The sequence below is a fragment of the Eptatretus burgeri genome, chromosome 15 (assembly GCF_056783735.1).
Source record: "Eptatretus burgeri isolate ZD-2024b chromosome 15, Ebu_testis_v1, whole genome shotgun sequence".
In the NCBI taxonomy this organism is placed as follows: Eukaryota; Metazoa; Chordata; class Myxini; order Myxiniformes; family Myxinidae; genus Eptatretus; species Eptatretus burgeri.
In genome coordinates, this window is record NC_140975.1 from 50920165 (window position 1) to 50942133 (window position 21969).

Sequence of the window (21969 nt, forward strand, 5' to 3'; positions counted from 1 at the left end):
AAATAGCCGAATGATGCTGGCATGACACAGCAGGATGATAGAAGCTCTGGCCACCCTGACAGGGAATGTGCAGGCACGTCCTGGCACTTTGTCCCATTTTCTGGGCTGAGGAGAGGAGAAGGCGTGGCTCCGGTGGGCTGTCGCTCTGCCCAGGATCGGAGTAGCACAGACCATGGCTGTCACTCTTCCGATTTAGAGTATCGATCTTCCCAGCTTCCGCGGTCGCTCCACCCTTTTATTCCCTCGGGTTCATTAGTCATCTTTGATGCGCCACAATTCGCCCTTTACTTCACTTTACTTTCCAAGATGCAAATCTTCAATTTCGAAAGATGTCACCATTGGTCTGTGGACCCATTCGTAGGTGGGGAAAAAACCCTTCCCAGCCTCACCGAACAGGGCTGCTGGCGGTCGGCGTGGCAGTCGTGGCTTTTCCCGCCGAGCTGGTACCTCAAGGCCAAGCAAAACACTAAAAGAACAGTAAATCAGATTCATAGATGTAAAGACATTACAAAGGGGTCAAAGGGAGTGGGATTCTTAGACACTGACATGAGGAGGGGGAGGCGTCGTCTGTCTATTACATAAGCGACGTATTTCTAACATCACTTTAATTACTTCACACTTATTCTAAGACCTATACAAAGGAGATAACTGAACTATACTAAGCAATGTTAACCCTGAGTAGCCATTTCCACAACATTATTTTATGCTCAAACAATTGCAATCGCCCAGTCATGTTTATTTAAATTATTCATTATACACAATTACCAATTTGGATCTTACCAAATTGGAGTCGATCAGCAGGCTATTTATGGACTATGTGGTTATAAAAATGATCACACAACCTGTTTGGAAAATACAATGGAGGAAGGAAGGAAATTACCACGTCGAGTGGACAATGAAGAGTGTACATTACATTTTAAAGCTTGGTTGGATGTTGTGAGACTTCAGGAACCAAACCAAACATCTTGGAAACAGATTTGCGGTTCTATTATGGAATACAAAGCCTGTCATGTTACAAGGAGGGAGCGATTCCCCGCAAGCTCTGCTTCAAAGGGGGAAAACTTTGACAAATCGGGAGATGGAAGCACATTATCACGACTGACTTGATGAATAATGCCTTTTATCAAATCCCTCCATCGAAAGAGTCAGTGAAGTATTACAGTGTCGCAACTCCATTTCATGGTGTGTTCGGGTCTCTGCCCGATCCACTATGAATATGTCTGGCTCTGAAACGGCATTATAAGAACTTACCTGTCGCGTACTTGGACACCTAGTGGAGGAGGGTGTTGCGGGCAAATTCACTGATAATCACTACTGTGGTAGAGCAAGCATGGACGAACTGTTAACCAACTGGAAACAACTGCTTGACACACTCCAAGCCAACCGCTTAAATCTGTCAGCATCATAAACTGTCATTGGCCCATCTTCAAGGTACGATAACAGCAAGTCCCCATCACATCTCCACATTATCCATGTGTGCCCCCTCAGATAAGGTCTCCGGCCTTCGATCCTTTATTGGCGCTAACAAAGTCCGAGCTCATGTTATCTCCAGCTGTTCAAGCTTACTCTCACCATTAGACGACGCTGCGACTGGCCACATATACCAAGAGAAAATTGCTTGGACCTCCGATCTCATCGAAGCATTCCACACTGCCCACAAAGTCCTTTCTTCAAACAGAACCACTATCCTTCCACACCCTGAAGACCAATTGTGAATTATCACTGATGGTTTAGCGAAGAAAAATGGCATCAGAGCTACGATGTATGTCACTCACAATGGGACCCAACGACTTGCGGGCTTTTTTTAGCACCAAGTTGAGTCAGCACACTAGGTCACTTCGCTTCCTTGCGAAATTGAAGCACTCTCAACCGCAGTGGCTACTAAACACTTTGGACCATTCATCATTCAGTTCAATCTTAAGGCTTGCATACAAGCCATGTGTTTCAGCCTTTGAAAATCTGTGCTGAGGAGAGTTTTCGGATAGTCCCCGCGCCTCAACCTTTTTGTCGACGGTCAGCCGGTTCCAAGCCCCAATCCGCCATCTCACTGGCTCCGCCAATGTACCCTCGGACTTCGCCAGCCGAAATACCCTTGATTGTGCCAATCACCATTGCCAAATTTGCTTATTTGTAGAGCAAACAGAAAACTGTCATACGTCATTCCTCCATCCAAGATATCATCACTGGTTACTCCAAGTTACCGTTTACAAACCATTCCGCCTGGCTCGCCCTACAGCCTGAGTGCGCAGATTTACGCAGAACACATGCCCATCTCAAACTGACCGATATTAAAGACGTGAAAAGGTACTTGAATTCAGCCAACTATCTCAAAAGACGGATTATTGGTTGTCCGATATTACGACCCCTTCCAATCTTCCTGAGAATGCATCGTTATTTCTCATCTGGTCCTGGATGGCCTTGTCATGGCTCTCCACATCAAGCTTGATCACATACCTCGCCACCAACTTAAACAAGTAATGCATCGCCACTTCTTTGCCCTTCACATGGATGAGTCCATCAACCATGAAACTACCAGTTGCCACCACTGTGCTTCTCTGCAAAAAAATCACTCCGCGTGCCATTCCTCAATCGTCCGATGATCCGCCCGATACAATTGGTGTAGTAGACTTTCGCAGTAGAGATCCTAAAGCGTGAGCATCAAGTGATTTTGGTCTTGCGCGAGTGCATTACTTCCTCCACCTTTTCCTCTCTCATTTTTGACGAACGCCATGACACCTTGCGTGACGGTCTGCTCGGACTCATCTTTGAACTTCATCTGATGGAGGGGCCACCGGCCGTCATCCGGACTGATCAAGCCTCCGCATTCAAGTCTCTCTAACGACAAACTCCGACAAGATCACCGTATCTCCCTCGAGCTTGGTCACGATAAAAACCCTGTCGCCGAGAAAGCTATTCAGGAATTAGAAGCTGAATTACGACACCAAGACGTGTTGGGAGGTCCAGTTTCTCCTCGTCACTTTCCATGGCTGCTGCCCGATTAAACTCGTGTCTCAGATCTCGTGGTATGTCTGCATGGGAAATGTGGACACAGCGTGATCGGTTCACAAACCGCCAGATTCCAATCTTGAATCGCAACCTTATCCGGGAGCAATATGCCCAAGGCTCCAGGAACCATACTTGTAACGACAAGTCCAAGTCCCCATCAATAATACGTGATACCACTGTGACAGTTCATGTTGGAGACCTGGTGCACTTGCACTCGGATGGATCCAAGTCTCGAGGACGGGACCATCGCCTGGTTGTGTCTGTGGACGGGAACTGGTGCGGTATCTGCAAATTCGCTGACTCTCAACTCCGGCGCTCATCGTATCGTGGACGACAATTTGAATGTTACAAAGTACCCACGTGGACTTACACCTACCATCTCGCATCCACACAGAGGTGCCTGTGATGGTTTTCTCTGCGACGAAGGTGACTTGGAGGGGCCACGCAATCCACCTCATGTACCTCACATTCTCTCAACTCCAGCTGAACGTGTTCTGCCTCCAAGTCCTCCTGCGGTTCTACCCTCCATGCTTGATCATCCCTGTGATTCCCAGTTTCATCGCCGTGGTGTTGACAGCACGGCGACCGTGTCACCTCCTATAAGGAGGTCAGGACATCTAGGTTCTTGATGGATGAGTGTTTTCATATGTGTCAACGGGGCAATATAATCCCCTGGTGCCTGAGGACGGTCTCTCCAGTGATGGCACCTTCCCTCGTAACCTGGCATCGTCTGTCTACTACCATCAAGCACATGTACAAATTCTGTTCTGGTTTTCAGTTGTTTTGTGATGTCCCAGCAATGCGGTATTATTCAATGGTTTGACTGGATTTTGGTGGTGTTTATTAACCAATCATTTACATTTCTTCGACATCTTGATAATCAGACGTGCATGTTGACTTATGCCTGGTGTTGATTTCATGGTTTAGGTGGGAGACTTGGCTTCCGAGGATCCTGAGTTCAAATACTCCTCGGCTGTTGAATGAATACCAGGTGGGGTTGACTCTTCCTGTCATCCTTTCGAGGTCGGCAAAATGAGTGCCAGCATGCTGGTGTCCTGTGTCGGAGTGGTGACCCGTCTAGGGTTGTGCCCACGAGCCAAGGAGACTGCTTAGGCAACACCAACACTCTACCCAAGTCTGGTCCCCATAGAATGGAATGTTGAGTTGCACTTATAAGGTTGGTGGTTCGAATCTTAAATCATTAACACGGACAAAACAAGCATCTGTTGGCGTTTGTCAGACATGGTGGTGGTTTCGATGGGCCTCACGGTCTCGTCCTGTGATGAGGTTCCTCGTCAGGGACTTTCAGGCTGTTTTGGAATGTGGAACATGAAGTTCGGGTCTCTGTGCAATGACGTTGTTTGGAAGATTAGCTATAGCCTTGCAGTTGTGTTTGACGTGTGAAGGAAGGTTTGAGAGCTGACCCCACCCGTATTTCGGATGGGTGACTCGTATAGTGCCGCTGGGGCATACCTGGCACATTCCAAGGATGGTGGAGGAAGTGCTCTGATGGTGGCATATCGAGATTCCGAGACCGTCCCCCAATAGGGAACTAGTGGCATATCGAGATTCGAGACAAGCACACAACACAGAACTAGTGGCATATCGAGATTCCGAGACCGTCACACAACACGGAACTAGTGTCATATAGAGATTCCGAGACTCCCACCTAACACTGAACTAGTGTCATATCGAGATTCCGAGACCGTCCCCCAACACTGAACTCGTGTCATATCAAGATTCCGAGACTCTCACCCAGCACGGAACTAGTGGCATGTCGAGATTCCAAGACCGTCACACAACGCGGAAGTTCCGTGTTCATGTTGTAATCTTCATACTCAGCGGCCCGAGCTCCGTTGTTCATACTGTTTAAACGGCAGTGGCGGTCCCATGGCGTCGTCTGCTGTTGGGTTGAGTGTTCAGAACCCGAACCAAGTAAGTGAACGATGAGTCGGGCGATGGAAATCACCACGGACCGGCCGCACCGAGCGTGTCCTTACCGGTGGAGGTGTTTACTGTTCGTGCGTTATCCACACACTTTGAACGTCCTTTGTTGTTTTTATCCAGATTCACAGACCTGTGTGTGTGGTGTGTGTATGTGTGGGTGGGTGGTGTGTGTGCGTGTGGTGTGTGCGTGTGTGTGGGTGTGGATGGTATGTGTGTGTGTATGGTGTGTGTGTGTGTGTGGATGGTGTGTGTGTGGTGTGTGGATGGTATGTGTGGGTGGGTGGTGTGTGTGCGTGTGGTGTGTGCGTGTGTGTGTGGTGTGTGCGTGTGGCGTGTGTGTGGTATGTATGTGTGCGTGTGTGTGGTATGTATGTGTGTGGTGTGTGGATGGTATGGTGTGGTGTGTGGATGGTATGGTGTGGTGTGTGTGGGTGGTATGTGTGGGTGGTATGTGTGGTGTGTGTGTGGGTGGTATGTGTGTGTGTGCGTGTGGTGTGTGCGTGTGTGTGGTATGTATGTGTGTGGTGTGGTGTGTGCGTGTGTGGGTGTGGATGGTATGTGTGTGTGTGTGGTGTATGGTGTGTGTGTGTGTGGTGTGTGGATGGTATGGTATGTGTGTGTGTGGTGTGTATGTGTGGGTGGTATGTGTGTGTGTATGGTGTGGGTGGTGTATGTGTATGGTATGTGTGGGTAGTTTGTGTGTGGTGGTGTGTGTGTGGTTTTGTGTGTGTGTGTGTGGTTTTGTGTGTGTGTGTGTGTAGTTTGTGTGTGTAGTTGTGTGTGTGTGTGTGTGTGTGTGTGTGTGTGTGTGTGTAGTGTGTATGGTGTGTGTGTGTGGTGTGTATCGTGTGTGTGTGTGTGGTGTGTGGATGGTATGGTATGTGTGTGTGTGGTGTGTATGTGTGGGTGGTATGTGTGTGTATGGTGTGGGTGGTGTATGTGTATGGTATGTGTGGGTAGTTTGTGTGTGGTGTGTGTGTGTGTGGTTTTGTGTGTGTGTGTGTGTGTGTAGTTTGTGTGTGTAGTTTGTGTGTGTGTGTGTGTGTGTGTGTGCGTGCGCGCGCACGCGCGTGTTTTTGTTCAGTCTGGTTTCCTTCTTGGTACTGTGGTGCAGTAATTGGTTCACGAGCACCAGCCAGAGTGACCACTATATTCGTTATGTCTGTGTGTGTCTGTCTTTCCAGAGCATAACTCCGTGGACTTTGATCCGATCTTGATGAAACTTGGTTAGGTGTTCGATATCAATGTCTAGTTGTGTTTTCCTGGATGAGGGCGTGCTACGCCCATTGTGGGCGGAGCCACTTCCAAAAAATAGCCATTTTTAGGGGGTAGTCGGATTAAAAATCTATCTTCTCCCAGGGAATTGACTGAATGTAATGGGTTCTTCGGTATTTGAATAGCAAAATGAATTATCTAAAACTTGACGTTGTCCGATTTTTCATTTTCGTCCCAAGGTCAAGGTCACAAGGTCAAAAATTTAGAAAATTGCGAATTTTGACATAAAAATCAGACGACCGCCCAAACTTTGAGAGCTAGGATGACAATATTTTTTATGCATAATCTTGAGGTCATTCCCCACATGAAGTCTTGAAACCATTTTGCTCTCTCTCGAACACCTTGCCCGTGGCGCCCCCTTCAAGTTTGTTTTTACGCTGATTTCATGAAAGTATGGATAATTAAATCCGAGGAGTGCGAAATGCTATATAGCCGACATGACGTTATATTGTTCCTGGAATGTTCCAGAGGAAGTTTTGCACCAAAGGTCATAATCCTTGACCTTTGACCTTTAAAGGCCACAAAGGTCAAATTTTCAAAGTTGTGGGAATCGAACCGGGTTTTCGACCTTCTTCGACGAACTAACTCCAAAAAGCTATCGCACGTATCCCGCTTCCTTATTTTAATGTCACAACATTGTTTTGTGACCTTTTAAAGGTTATGCAAAGGTCAAATTTTGAAAGTTGATGAACGAAACCGGGTTTTCGACATTTTGCAGCTAATAACCTGTCACTCGTACCACATCATGTTGATCATTTTTATAACTTGGTCAAACATTATCACATCGTCTCATCTTTGACTTCTGAAACAATCTACATTGTCAAATACCGCTCGTGAACCATCGTCGTCTTCAGACTTGTTGGTGTTTATTTTGATAGGGTGATGTAAAGACACTGGGTAAAATGGCGGTAAAACCCGGAATCGATTTATACTCTTTTAAACATTTATTTAAATTGAATTATATACTTGAACACTAGAACACAAATCACCGTCATAAATACTTCCACGCACCTTCAGTTTTGCAGGACTTGGACATGTATGTTCTATACTCTATAGGATGGCGTACGTAATGGGAGCTGTCAAGCAAAGCCACTGGGAAGTGGGCATGGCATGTGAGAGGGTGCAGTATCGGGGTGAAGAAGAGGCCGTCATCGCGGCGATGTGTGATGCCGATTGACGCTGCGCTCCATGGGAATCAATAAATCCTCCATCCCCTAAACTGTGACTCAACGTCGTCCTGTAACACTGTACAAGGGTGGTGAATAAGACTGCTTCAGTCGCGCTAAACCTCCGGATTTTTTTTATTCAACGATCTTAAAAATCATCATTCCGTTAAATGTTGAGTAGAAACTTGTGTTTATTCGTTTGCCTTTGTGGCATTTATGGTTTGACACAGAGACAATGGCCAAATCACAAAGGCATTGTAATTGAACCTCGAGCAACAGGTTCACGTTGCACACACATATAATGTGACGCACCAGCCAGGTTGAACAACATCTTACAGCTTCCATCTTATTCCCGGTGCAGGAAACTGTTATGGATGTGGAAAAACTGGAAATGGGGGAAGTACCCCGAAAGCACCGAGTGCCTCGAAGGGTGATCCACTTTGTGAGCGGTGAAACGATGGACGAATATAGCACAGATGATGATGAGGAGGAAGAAGAGGAAAGCAAAGATCTGCTGCCGAAGATCGACTTGGTGCGTCATTCTTTTGTGAAATTTATTGTTTTTTCATATCTATATATATATATATATATATATATATATATATATATATATATATATATATATATATATATATATATATATATATATATATATATATATATATATATATATACAGTATGAAGGGCTCTGAGTACAGCTGCCACATGCATTTGACACACAATACAGACGAACACACGGTAACCCTACACAGGACTGTTTGACGAGACAAACACGGCCACTGAGCTTGGGGGAAGTGCCCGAACTTCCTGAGGGCAATCTGGGTACCAGCGACGTCACAGCGGCACCACCTGATCACCCACCGCATGTACTTCAATTGTCATAGTTTTCTTCATAAGTGTGTGTGTGTTTTTCTTTGAATCACTTGGGTATTTCCTGCCTTGTTAATTTATTCAGACCACTCGAAGATGGCAAGTCTTGCAACGAAGAATTTCTAATCGTGTGTTTTCATTGGATATCACAATCGTCCACTGCTTTGTTTCGGGGTGATTTTCCACCTCCGTGATATGTGCCCTCCACCTGTATTGCCATATTTTAGGGCTTTCTGTTTTTTTTTTTCTCTCATTTATTGCAGGTCTTTTAAAATGGGCTGTCAGGATGGCCGAGAGGTGCGCACACTCGCCTCGAAGCCGCATAGCCTGGGTTCGAATCCAGACGCGGCTATAAACTGTCAGCCTGGTGTTTCACAGGCAGGGTGATTCATCAATGTGTGTGCCATTTCTCGGATGGACTTTAAACGGGCATCCCTTCTGCCAACATTCGTTGGTGGACGTTAAAGATCCCATCGTGTCCTTTGCGAATAGTCGGCGAGCTATTGCCGGCACCATGGCCAAATTACAAATTCCTACCCTAATTAGTCAAACATCAGGCCTGTGCAGCCGGTTTGTGAAGACTCGGGCCAAGCTTACCCTGGCCGACCCCAAAAGAATGGTGGGATAATGGTGGCTGTTAAAGAAGAAAAAGAGGAAGAAGATTGCAGGTCTTTAAAAAAAAAACAAGTGAAATCCTTCAATACAGCGCGTGTGGTGAAGCAAATGAGTACACTAATGTTAAAATATGCAATTTATGCTTTTCAGTTGAAAAACAATTAAAAAGCGTACTTAATATTTGAAATGAATCCTGGTGTTGGCGCAGTGGTTAGGGCAGCGGCTTGGGATCCTAAAGGTCCTGAGTTCAAGCCCTGTTGGGCCACTGAATTAATACACCAGGTGGTTGACTCAGCCTGTCATCCTTCCGAGGTCGGCGAAATGAGTACCAGTGTACTGGGCCGGTGTATAACCCGGTTAAAATAGGTGTACCATATCCCTGTGTCGTAAGAGGCGACCAGGGTTGCGTCAGGAAGGGCATCCGGCGTAAAACATGTGCCAAATCACTATGCGGATCATACGGATGATCCGCTGTGGCGACCCCTAACGGGAGCAGCCGAAAGAAGAAGAAGAAGAAGAAGAAGACTTAATATTTGAAATGTAAAAATATTGTTATTATTGTGATAAGCACCTTTAATATATAACAGAAGGAATGAAATCGTTCGATACAGCGTGGAAAGAGGCCGCAAAAGAATAATGGCATAAGAAGAACTTAGCTTTCAGCCTTCGGCGATCGGCGTGAAATGACGTCTTTCGGCGCGAAATGCGATGGTAGGCGGAAATGACGTCTTTCGGCGCGAAATGCGATGGTGGGCGGAAATGACGTCTTTCGGCGCGAAAAACGATGGTGGGCGGAAATGACATCTTTCGGTCGTTCGTACATGAGAGGGGCGCGTTTCTTTTTTCCGTCAAGCAATAAATTCAATGGTTTTCACATATATAACACATTAGTTTCACAAATTTCCATTGAAATACTTGGGTATTTCCGTCAATTGTTGCCATTTCGGTCCAGGTTATGCACTGCATCTACCGGACGGCCGTCATTGGCTGTCACAGGCACGTGGGGGAGGGGGGGGGGACACCGGAGACGTGGTAGACACCGGGGACATTTCAAACTCGGTGCAATTGTATACAGCGCACGCGCTGTAAAAAGACTCCTGCCTTCCCCATGTTATGTTACGTAAGCAATCTCATTGAAATCCTTGGTTGGTAAATTTTAAATCTGAGATGAGCAAAATGCTTGCAGCGTTTTAAGTGCTGGATTGCAGGCAGCGTGTGCAGCTGCCGGAAGTGAGGTGTTGGACTTGTGGCCCCGCAGGTGACGTGCTCAGCCATTACAGTGAAGGAAATGTTGAATGTAACTTCACTGTATTTATTTATTTAGGTGTATTGTGTCTGTATAACAATACGCGTGTCAGTCTGTCTGTCCGTCCATCACATATCGTGAGATTATGGGATCTCGTGAGATTGTGAATTGAACATTGTTTCATCATTATTTAATTATAACGTTCTTCTTGATGAAGTGTTGTTAAGAATGGGGGGGTGAGGGGAGGGGTTGGGGACTTGGGGGACATGAAACTTGGAGGACAGCTTATGTGTGTGATACTTGGATGAATTACTTACATTTTGGTGAAGATCCAGATTCGAATCTGGATACAATATTTTTTTCAGTGATTCGTTACCGTTGTGAGATGGGACCAAAATGATATAAAGCAAGAAAAAAATGTTATATGGACGGATTCACACAAGACTTGTTGGACAAGTTGGGTGTGTGACAATGACGAATTCATGAGATTTTGTTGAAGATCAGGATCTGGATGCGATAACTTTTTTTTTTTTTAATGACTAAAGTAATTTGTCACCTTTGAGAGATCGGGCCAAAAAACGATATATTGCAGGATGTTTCAAAATATTGTGGAGGAGTTGTGACAAAACTAGGTGGATGAGTTGTTTAGGCAACAAGAACAATCCGATTATATTTTGGTTCAGGTCAGGATGCAGGTCTGGCCCATCAGTGCGATACAAAATGTTAACTGTTCAACCTGGCAGAGGTATGTGCTTTAACGAGTGTCGTTCTCATTTGGAATGTTATTTTCTAACATGTCGATTGCTTTTATAAAATTTTGTTTTTCTTTTTTTCAGTCAAAATTAACATGGGGACCTTACCTTTGGTTTCATATGATGAGAACTACCACGGGTACACTTGCTGGTGAGTATGCGAATTAAACCAATGGCCTTGTTAAACCCCTTAAACATTGATTTAGCCACTCATGTGTGAGTTGAATGTCACCAGAATTACGACATGCCTGGTGATGGCTTAAACGATAGGGTGGCAGGCTTAGGATCCGAGGATCCTGAGTTCAAATCCTGCTCGGCCGTTGAATTTATACCAGGTGGGGTTGACTCAGCCCGTTATCCTTCCGAGGTCGGCAAAATGAGTACCAGCATGCTGGGATGATTGAGCCATTTCAGTATCCTGCATCCGAGTGGCAACCTGTCAAGGATTGGGCCCAATGGCCCAGGAGACTGCTTCGGCAGCATCGACGCTCTGAACAGAGTATGGTCCCAATGGATTTGGATTTTTTTTTTTTTGGAATTACTATGATGCAAACAGCGAATGTTTCACAAATCCTCTGCTGGTTAGATTTCATATTCTTTGCTATGTTATCCTATCTTTTGACCAATTTATTTAGATATTTTGGAGTAAAACGTCACTTTGACATGCTTTCATTTGGTGTGTTTATGAGTATTGAAACTACTGGATCGACACGATTTCCCCAGTTTGGGAAATTAAATAAATTCAATGCATCTGAGGCGGAAAAGTTTTTGGGGTTTTTTTTGCACCCTGAAACCAAAAATAATTTTTACGAGAGCGAAGTCTATTTCACGCCATCGCAAATCCCCACGCTTCCCACCAAAAGCAAAGTTGAAAGATGGCAAAACATTCTACCAGGAATGACCCAATATCAAATTTCAAGTGAATTTTTTTTTTTTTTACGTTTTGACCCATGTGACCCCAAGACCCCACCCCCCTGGGGCATGAACCGGAGGTCAAATCCAAAAAAAAGTTGCATATTTCATGCGTCCCACATTGTTGATTGCATATGTAAAGTTTCTTTTAAAACTTTTACAAATGTGCCTGAAGTTGCATTTTTTTTGGCATTTGACATTTTGACCCATCACCAGGGGGCAGGACCCAAATTGATACTGCTCTTGCACCTTCATGCCATGTGGCAATCATAACTGCCAAGTTTTGGTGAATTTATGCATGACCGTTTAGGAGGATATAGCTTTTTGGAGTGAGATAATCTTTATCTTGCCAAAACAAAGTTTTTTTTTAAGATATGTTAGTCAGCTTGTATGTTTTTTTTTTTTTATTTTTTTTTTATTTTTTATTTTTGTCTGTAATCACGTATAAAAAATTCTGCAGAGCACAGTTATCATTGGAAATTTTTGTAACTTCGCATATCAGAGGCCTATAGAGGTCCCTTTCAGCACACAAAATTTTGAAGGTCAAGGTCAAAGGTCAAGGTCACTTTGTCGCAAATCAGGGGAGTCGACGAAACCCTTATTTTTTGAGTAATTTTGATCGGATCGTCTTCAAACTTCATGGGAATATAGTTCATGGTCTGGCGCTCAGCTGATTAATTTTTGGTGGCGATTGGCCTTGACCTTCATGGTTAGCGCCTGAGGTCAAACATTTGACCCCAAGGTCAAATTTTCAAGTTTTAGGAACCATATCGTGTAGTACCTCAAATTGAACACCTCGATGAGTGCTTTCAAGATATGTCAAGCTTGAGACATTATGACGTCATTTGGTGACGTTATGAGGAAAAAGCATATTTTTCATGGTTACTCTGTAGAACGATTCTCATCGGAATCTCTCGTAGGCAGATATTCCTCAAGGAGTCGCTCCTGGTGGATAGCAGCTCTGTTCACCTCAGTGTGACCTTAAAGAGGTCACACGTGGTCACCTTTTGGCAAGATACGGGTCACCCTGCGGGTGACATTGGTTTATTTTTCTGTCTGCCTGTCTGGCAATCAAAAAAAAATGAAAATCATTCCAAACAGGAAACTTCCTGTTTTTAAGGACGTTATATAAAGGACACACACAACAGGCACGGATAACTAATGTAAATGTGTGAAATTAGGTGGTGTATAAAACACTGCATCAATGGTGGTAAACTATGCACGTCATTTTATTTTTCGGCATCAGATCCAAGATGGTCGACTGGCGGCCATTTTGTGACTTAAATGTGTCCCCAACCATTTCTCAGACATGCATGGTCTGATTTTGTTCAAATCTGGCACAAGCACAACACACGATGGCATTCACGTGCCCCTCACTTTATTTTGTGATCTGATCAAAGATGGCTGACTGGTAGACTGGCAGCCATTTTACTTGTACATAAATATGGACGAGCTCTTTAACTCCATACAGCAACAATAATAAAACAATGGGGGCTATGACATTTTATGCCTATTTTACTTGTTTTTTTTTTCTTCTAGTTTGTGACTTCTTGGGAGAGAAGTTAGCAAACTTCTTTGGTGTTACCAGTGCCAAGTACCAGTATGCCATCGACGAGTATTATCGGAGCAAGGAAGAGGTGAGGTAGTGGTAGTGTGCACATTTTGACTGCAAAAGGGTCTTACACTTGTAGAGAGTAAATACAGTTTTTGTTTTTTGCCTCCAGGTTGCTGTGATTATGCAGCGGAGCTTAACTGTACCACATTCTCTTGCGTGATGTTTGCATTCGGTTCTGATTCTTACTTGCAATAGACACGGTTATGCTCTTGTAAGTGTTGAGTTTTCACTGTATAGCAGCTATGTCACTCAACAATCCCGAATATGACAAACCTAACAATGCAACGTCGCCTTTGTAGCTGTCGTGGTTCGTCATGATGTTAAGTTGTGAGTGAATCGATTTTGTAAATTTAATTTGGTTGCAGTCACTCGAAGATGTCTCAGAATGAAATGAAGAAAATCTTGATTTTTTTTCTTTGCTGAGCAGGGCTATTAATTTGGCCTTTAAGTGAGTGACTTATGGTGTATTGAAACTTGCTTTGTTGCTTCTTGGTCGTCACTCATTCATTCATTTAAATAATCTTTACCCCATGTGCGCAGCGCAGAGTGGGGTGAAGCAATTCGTTCACGCCTCTGTCTGTCTGTCTGTCTACAGACATCAGTATGATTGAGGAACTACTTGATTTCAATTGAATATTGTATTATGAACACTGGAGAACATGAATCGGAGCACAAACTTACAGTTTAGCAATACTTTGAATTTGGCAAACTGTCCGGAATCTCGTGACAGGTGCGCATGCGCACATAGTAGTAAAGGTAATTGTTTTGGCCTGTCTGCCTGTCTGGCAGTGAAACAAAATTGAAAATCATTCCATACACGAAACGTACTGTTTTTAAGGACGTCATAAAGGACACAAACAACAGGCACGAAGAACTAATTTAACATGTAAAATAGGGTGGTGTAAAATAGGGTGCATCAACAGCGGTATTTAACTTCCAATTCAATGAGGTTTCTACAGCAATGAAAACTTTTTCATTTCAATTGAATTATTATATATTTGAGCAGAGGAACTTTGAGATTTGACAACATCTTCCAATAAACTGTTTCCAATGAAGCCCATGTCCTGTTTCTCAAGACTGCATGTGTTAAGGCGTTCTATGTGAACTCTCTAGTTTTTCATTTCATGTTAAGCTTTTTATTCGTAATAACATGTCCGTTAGAGTTCAACCAGTGAAGAGAAAAATTGAAATAAGTAATTGAGGGTTAACAAAGAGATAGTGGTTAAACTACTGTGGGGGGTTCCCTCCCCCCCCCCTTTCCTCTTCCATGCCAGGAGGAGGCCGATGAATTGGAAAACAAAATGTCACGAGAAGCTGAACGCCGGCACGCTGAGAGGCAGCAAGTTGACACCACAACAGAGCAGCCAGTTGCCACTGGCCTGTCATACCAGGCAGAGCCTTCTCACATCAACATGATTCCACCACGCAAGGAGGAACCAGACGCCCTTGCCGTGGTTTGATATCGCATTACGACCACAAGCGCCATATAAAGCTCCTTGGGGTGCCTTAAGTTTGTCATTTTCCACAGTAACATTTGCCTCGCTTTTATCCGTGACGGTAGATAACGTGCATTTTAAGACTGTTTATACCTCATCTGTGCGGCGGCACATGTATTGCTCAATGCTGCACCCGGTTCCATTAATGCCATGCATAATTGCTCAAAATATAAAAAAGTACGTTGGCAAAGTTTTTCTTTTTCTTCCTTCTGTACGGTCCCCGGTAGCCGCTGTACTGTTGAACTGCAGTCGCTCATGCACACATTCCTATCATGGTGTGTGGAACAAATGTAAAAACGAGTTTTCTGCTTTGCTTGCAATTTGACTTGCAGTATTTATGGTAAAAAAAAGTTTGTAAAACATTGTCTGCTATAACTCGATTGCATCACATTACTCTAATTATTTTTAATTTTTTTTGTTATTGTCATCCGTGACTTGTTTTACAGCCATAAATGACTTCTTATATCTTTACAGTTTTAATTATAGTAAAGCAGTTGGTTTTTTTTTTAATGCTGAATTCAACATTTATTAATATTGTAGTACCAATTGTAAATGAAAGTGAAATTAAAGTTTAAATTACTGTAATATACCATGCAAGCTGTATTTCCAATAAAAAAGAACCTTCAAAGAATGATTGAAACTTTTCACGGTTTGATGAGGTTATTTGGCAGGACGTAACACTCTTGGTTCACGTGTAGAAACTGCATGGCCTGCTTGGATCAACCAGTGCTTTGTGGCACTTTTCCGACGCAGCACGCAGTCTCTTCCTGACTTCCGTGATCTGAAGATCCAACTGGAGTAATGAGCCGTTTTCCACCATTCCCTTCTGGAATTCCTTGATACCCACTTCGAGACTGATGGTGTGCATTAATTTAGATAGTTTTTGGAAGCTTGCTTTGTAGGTGTTCTTGTTTTACATTCCAAATTTTCCTGACCACTTGTTGAAAAACTTTGCATTTAAAACTGAAATGGTACTCGGTAGTGCGCATACCTCCACCATGCTGAACAGTTTACATTTTGTATCCCACTAATTAGGCCGGATCTGCATCCGGATCTGAACCAGAATCAAATCGGCTTGTTCTTGTCACCTCATAAACTCATCCACCGAGTTTTATCATAACCCGTTCATAACGTTTTGAAATATCCTGCTCACAGGCAGACAGACAGACAGAGGTGAAAATATAACCTCTGCCTACCATCGGTGGTGGCGGTAACTCGTGATCGCTCTCGATTATTGTAAGCTCTGATCTCCACCAAGAAAAACAAGACTGAGGCCCTGTTACATATTCTTAGCTGTGGTGTCAAGGCCTTTCGTTCGACATGGACCGAGTACTCCAGTTTCCTCAAGAAAAGAAAAAGCTTTGCACAAGATGCACAATTGTGCAAGAGCATTTGCAGGGTTCTGGTGGACTCACCATAGATGAGAAGGATGGGGTGAGGAAGTGCACCTTGCGGTGCATCTCATTATCTGCTAGTTTTTCAACCCGAACAGTGTTTGCTTTTGCAATTAGATATGTATTTGATGCAGCTGTTGGTACCTAACTTGACCTCAAATGGATCCTCGCTAATGGAAGAATGAAATTTTGTGTACATAAAAACCAAATGCTTTTGGGACAGAATCCCTTTAATTCTGTCCATTTTTTTTCAGAACGGCAATCGTTCCCTTGCTTGCTTGAATGAAAGAATAGAACCTCCAAACGTCCATCTAACCAAAAAAATGTTTACAATATGTGAAGCAACATGTTTATTTGTCATTACTGCTGTGGATTACGCCTCTCCTGAGTTTCTCAGTAGGGTTCCATTTTTACTCGGAAGGGTCGGTCCCCTTTCCCCTTTTTTAGTGTGGATGCTCCCGTTCCCCCATAAAATGTTGACAATCTATTATATTTTCTTTTAAAGCTTTTGGGATCTAACAGACCTCTATAGGTCGATGTGGTGTAAAATAGCTTCTAGAAGTACAGAAAAATTATGATGGTAAGTATTTTTTAATCTCTTGAAAGACAACGTCTAGCTGCAGCTTTGAACTCGGTGGTGATTGTTATCGCTTTACATTATTCATTATCGTCACACTAAAGCTGTTTGGATAAATATATCTGCCATCACAAGTGAACATTTTAATAATTTGTGTTAAAATTTAAAGTGAAAATGTAAATGTGACGTACCACACAGCACAAGCTGTATTACCAAATAAAAACTTTTAAAACATGAATTTTCTTTTTCCATGGGTTGACTCAGTGTGACCTGGCTCATTCAGGAAACTGGAAGACCTGAAAGGATTCGCCAGTGCTCGCGGTTCCCTTGCAGCACTTTTCTGACATTCCATTCGGTCTCTTCCCCAACTTCTGTGAACCTGAGGTCCAATTCGAGCAACGAGCCATTTTCCACCATTCCTTCCTGAAGCACCTTGCCACCAACCTGGTAAATAAACAAAAAGATGTCCAAACCGTCGATGTGGCAGCTATGTATAAATACATTTGGTGTCAATTCACAAATCGTGTCGGTTGTATTGGTGTCAAAAGTCACAGCATCAGAGTGGGCAAAAAAAAAATCCAGATCATCAGTGACACTTGTGAGAAACCCATCAAACAAACTTTCGTCGGTTTCTCAAACTTGAACATGGATAACTCAGTGAGTCATGAATCGAGCATGGAAAACTGTAACTATTCCAGGTGCATTCGTTTTTTTAGCTTCTTGTCGTTATTCTTACCTGGCCGAGGCGGTTGGAAGTCAGGCTGAGAGTTTGCAGCATGGTGTTCTGGGCCAGTGCATGCGATAGGGAAGTGGCTGAAATCTCTGTTAAGTTGTTGGCATCCAGGCACAACTTGACCAGTGAGGAATTCCCTGCTAGGGCGCCAGCAATGGCCTGACAACCAGCATCCCCGAGGTAGTTGAGCTGAAGATCAAGTGAATGCAACATACACGTACGAGTGAGCAGCAGTGCAAGAGCATGTGCTCCAGACCTTCCAATACGATTATCACACAGAGTGAGACATCGCAGCCGAGTGCCTATGACCTGAGCAATGGAACATGCTCCCTGGTCTCCAATAGCATTATATCCCAGGTCAAGCTCTAAGAGTGATGGATGGTCTCGTAAGTGTTCGAGCAGAACATCCAATCTCTCATCAGTGACTTGGCTCCGTCTAAGCCTGAGCACAGAAAGGGTCTTGCATATTTGCAAGGCCTTTGCAAGAGATAAGCAATCATGCTCAGTGAAGGTGAATAAGGCCCACTCAAAGTTCATACCACATCGCTTAACTCCGTATGTCAAGCTGAGCTCCTGAAGACAGCAAAGCTTGTCCAAAATCAGTGTGAAATCAAAGTGATCATACGACTTCACTTGTGCCTTTCTCCAATCAACCATGTCTCTCTTTTTGCCAGAGTCAAACGTGCCTACATTTACCAGAGGAGAGTAAGAGTCTTGGATGTGTGGCAGGAGCTGTTCTATGCATAGATGATGGACATAGTCTCGATAAAGAAGCACAACATCCATGATAGTCTCAGGGCTTGTAACGTTGGGCACAAATTGCTCGATGAGTTCTTTGAGATGACGCTCCGTGAAGGCCTGTTTCCAACTATTCCCGTGGTCCATGATGTCGCAATTTTCCCAACGTTCGCTGAAGCAGCGCCGCCAATAATCTTCATCGTGCACGAAAGGTACAGTGATTGATAATGGCAGCCTGGTGGAGAGTCTGAGCAGGACCTTGGCTTTTTGCTTGTCGGTGAGCTTGTGTAGAATTGGGTTTTCTGTACAAGGAGACATGTGTGTTTGGGAACATAACGACCTGCAACCAAACTTTTTACATGTTGCATCAAATATGATCATGTCTTGGAAGTGGAGTATAATCTAATTCATTTCGTACCCTCCATGGATGGCCAGGTTTTGTAAGGGTGGGGCAAAGGCAGGATAGCTCAGTTGTTAATGTGACTGAGTTGTCTTGTCCTGGGATTGCTCATCTTTGTGGGCCCCATCACCCTTCTCTCCAGAAAACAAACTTGGATTTGTGCAAAATATTTTATGGCTGATTATGTGATAAGATATGAAAAATGTTCAAGTTACAGGATCATAAATAAATAAATAAATAAAGACAACAGTTTCCTTCCCTTCGTAGTCTGAAGAGGATGCAGAGTGAGGTTAAAACAGTGTAATGAGAACAATTTTAAAGGTCTCTTTTAAAAATATTCCAAAGAGAGATTGCCTAATTCAGAACCGGATTTGTGTTTTGGGTTTACAAAAAGAGAAGGAAACAATCTTTATTCTCAACAAGAACAGCTTTACCTTTTCAGAGAAACCAAAAAGGTTCTGCAAAGCAAGCTACGTACTGTTTTGAAAATGACAATCCGAGAAGAAACAATCTCTTGAAGTTCAGTCGCTCAAACTTTTGGGCCTCACTTTCAGCCATGATATTTCTTCCGCAAACCACACTTGTTATTTAGCCGGCAAAGCCAGTCTGGGAATTTTGGGCATTCTCCGTTAAGCAAAGTCCTTCGTTGGCACAATTGAACTCTTATCCACCTCCAAGGCCTTTGTCTACATATTGACGGAGTACTGCTCTCCACTCTGGACTGGCACCCATGCCTCACACATTGTTCAGCTTGATGCAGTGGAAACCAAGGCATTCAAGATCATTGGAATCTCCCGCGATGAAGCTGAGTCTATGGGCCTGTCATTTCAGGTTGGGCCTGTCAACCGACACGTTGGTGATCTCTACGTCTTCTACCATCTCCTTTCTGGACTTGCATCCTGTGCTCTTTTCCGTATTCTGCCACCCCATACACCCCCCCCCCCCCCCACAGACTACATCGTAGGTTGCTACACGGTGCGCGTTTGGTTTGCCAGCATTCCTTTCCTGGTGAAACTCCCAAAATCCAGGATCACTGCTCACCTCCACTCATCCATTCCTCTTTTTCCCAACTGTGGAACCAACTTCTGCAGTCTCTTCAATCCCATTCTTACCTCCAGGTTTTCAAAACAGCTGATCAGCAACATCTCAAATCATCTCCAATCCAAAACTATGATGTTTTCTATCCCCATTAACACTTCCCAAGCCTACCAATTTCCAAGATTCCAGGTTTTCCTTCCTGAAAATTTGCTTCTGTATCAATCTTGTTCTCCACCTGTGTCCCTTTGCCCTCAATCTGTGCCATATTCCTTATTTTTAAAAGTCTCCCTCCATTTTGTCCCTCATCCCTGCTGTTGCTGCCCCCCACCCCCCCCCCCCCGTTTTCTCTTTCAACTTTTCCTTTTGTTCTGTTACATCCCGATTGATTCTATGTTCTAGCTTCTCCACGAGCCTCGAGATATTGCATACCAAAATACAGCTTAAAGTCCTATTGATGGCACATCCTCAAGCTCTTATCGTATAAATGCCGCAATGTTAGTGTGTTGGGAAGTTCAATTGAGGAAATTCATCCCACAAAGTAATCGTGAAGTGGAGAAAAACTTACGAGTGAAATTGTCCGCAATGTGCTCAAGGCAGATGGTGTGCAGCGAAGGGACAGTAGCGAGCGTCCATTCGGAGTCTTCGGCAAACGTGCGTTGCGTACAACCGCAGTTGTTTATTTGCTTCCCGATCGGGAATTTCACCTGCGGTTCATTCCCTGTCATTCTGACCACAAATTAATGAAGAAGAAAATTATCAAAATGGTTCACAAAAATCTCAAAAGTCCAGTCCACTGGAAGGGGGTCCATTTAGCTTTTGGTGAAAGCAGTTAATTATCCACAGATAAAAATCACAACAGACAAGTTGGTCTTCAAAGCCAAAAGTGAATGAACATGGATGGATACCTTATGCCCCACATGGACCCTGCTCCTGCTTCTCATACTCACCCGTGGAGTCCCAATACTCATCTGGACACCACAGTGCGACGACTCCATCACTGGAACAACTTCATAAGAATACAATCTCATGCAGATCTTTCAGTCACGGAATGATGTAGTCCACCATCTTAGAAAGGACGTGTCTGAATGACATTCACGTCCAAATTCAATCTGTACTGGTCACATCAGCACTGATGCATGGATATATTGATGCAAAGCCCCAGGACTTTCGAAGTTGATGGTGGTGCCAGCACATAACAACCAACCTTCTCTTTTTGAAGCAGGGGGACCTTTTACATCTACAAGCAAATGCAAACTAGATAGCTGGCTTAAGCAACACACACACACACACACACACACACACACACACACACACACACACACACACACACACACACACACACACACACACACACACACACACACACACACACACTTGTATTGACATATATGTAGACACACGATGGTATCGATGAAGCCGGAATGTAATTGTCTCGTCACGCTGTCTTACTCACTGTTTTCCCCACTTGGGTCTACTGCTGGCAATTGCAAGTTCTCTATGTTGGTGGCGTGGAGAGAAAAAGCAGGAAGGGTTAGAGGACTGGCAATCTCTGCGAGGTGAGGAGGCTCAATGGAGGACAGTGAGGCCATCATGTGGCCAAGTGGCTTCGCCGCCTGCACGCTGTCGGGACGATGGTCCACAGATATTCGTGTCTTTGACAGACTGTGTGATGCCCTTAACGACGAGAATGATAATGAGAGCTTCAAAAGCAACTTGTTCATCGTGGAGAGGATTGATCAGGCATGGAGGCATGGATCGCCAATGGACGCACGAGGCTTTGTGGCCTATGGACCGGGACGAAGCCACACGAATGGTTGTGTCTCCGGTGCACTGCTTGGAGCCTTGTCTTGCTGCGAGGCTGGCAGTGAACATTGATGGCCTTGTGTGCCCGGCAGGGTAGAGGGAGGTAAACCCAAAGTGATGCAATGCCACTCACGCCTTTGTCAGATGTTTGGCGACCCGTGCAGCGATTCCCAATGGGAAAGATCACACCGAGGTGCCAGAAGACGGTGGAGGAGGGGACGGGACATTCACAAAAGACATAAAGCAATCTTGCATTGAGAATAAAAGAAAACGAAACACTGACTAATGGGACACGTACATGTCCTGAGTCTGTGCAGCCACACCAAGCATTCAGAATGTGCCCTGTAGAGAAGAAGGCCTACACGTTCTCTTGTGAGAAAGAAGAC

The 21969-nt window shown here is 44.2% G+C and overlaps 2 protein-coding genes across 7 annotated transcripts in view; one reads left to right on the top strand and one right to left on the bottom strand.

The window, feature by feature from the left end:
• Positions 1–4745: 4745 nt before the first annotated feature.
• On the top strand, positions 4746–17109 carry LOC147012145 (protein FAM177A1-like). Of its 2 annotated transcripts, XR_015051475.1 has the most exons (6): positions 4746–4941; positions 7756–7926; positions 10962–11028; positions 13329–13426; positions 14679–15760; positions 16549–17109. XR_015051475.1 is itself a non-coding variant. In XM_085855866.1 (5 exons), exons 1-5 carry the CDS (start codon positions 4897–4899, stop codon positions 14862–14864), a joined length of 567 nt encoding a protein of 188 aa, XP_085711992.1. In that variant the 5' UTR covers positions 4746–4896; the 3' UTR covers positions 14865–17109. The 2 variants fall into 2 exon arrangements, 1 of the variants encoding a protein (XP_085711992.1); XM_085855866.1 differs by having other exon boundaries at positions 14679–17109.
• DRC5 (dynein regulatory complex subunit 5) overlaps positions 17097–21969 on the bottom strand; it is a 13359-nt gene continuing 8486 nt past the window's right edge. For all 5 annotated transcript variants that reach the window (XM_085855855.1, XM_085855854.1, XM_085855856.1 and 2 more), the window contains exons 2-4: positions 20346–20506; positions 17608–18644; positions 17097–17315 (exon numbers count right to left, since the gene is read on the bottom strand). In XM_085855855.1, the coding sequence (XP_085711981.1) occupies positions 17151–17315; positions 17608–18644; positions 20346–20505 (1362 nt within the window). In that variant the 5' untranslated portion in view covers position 20506 and the 3' untranslated portion in view covers positions 17097–17150. The remainder of the gene's footprint in view (positions 17316–17607; positions 18645–20345; positions 20507–21969) is intronic.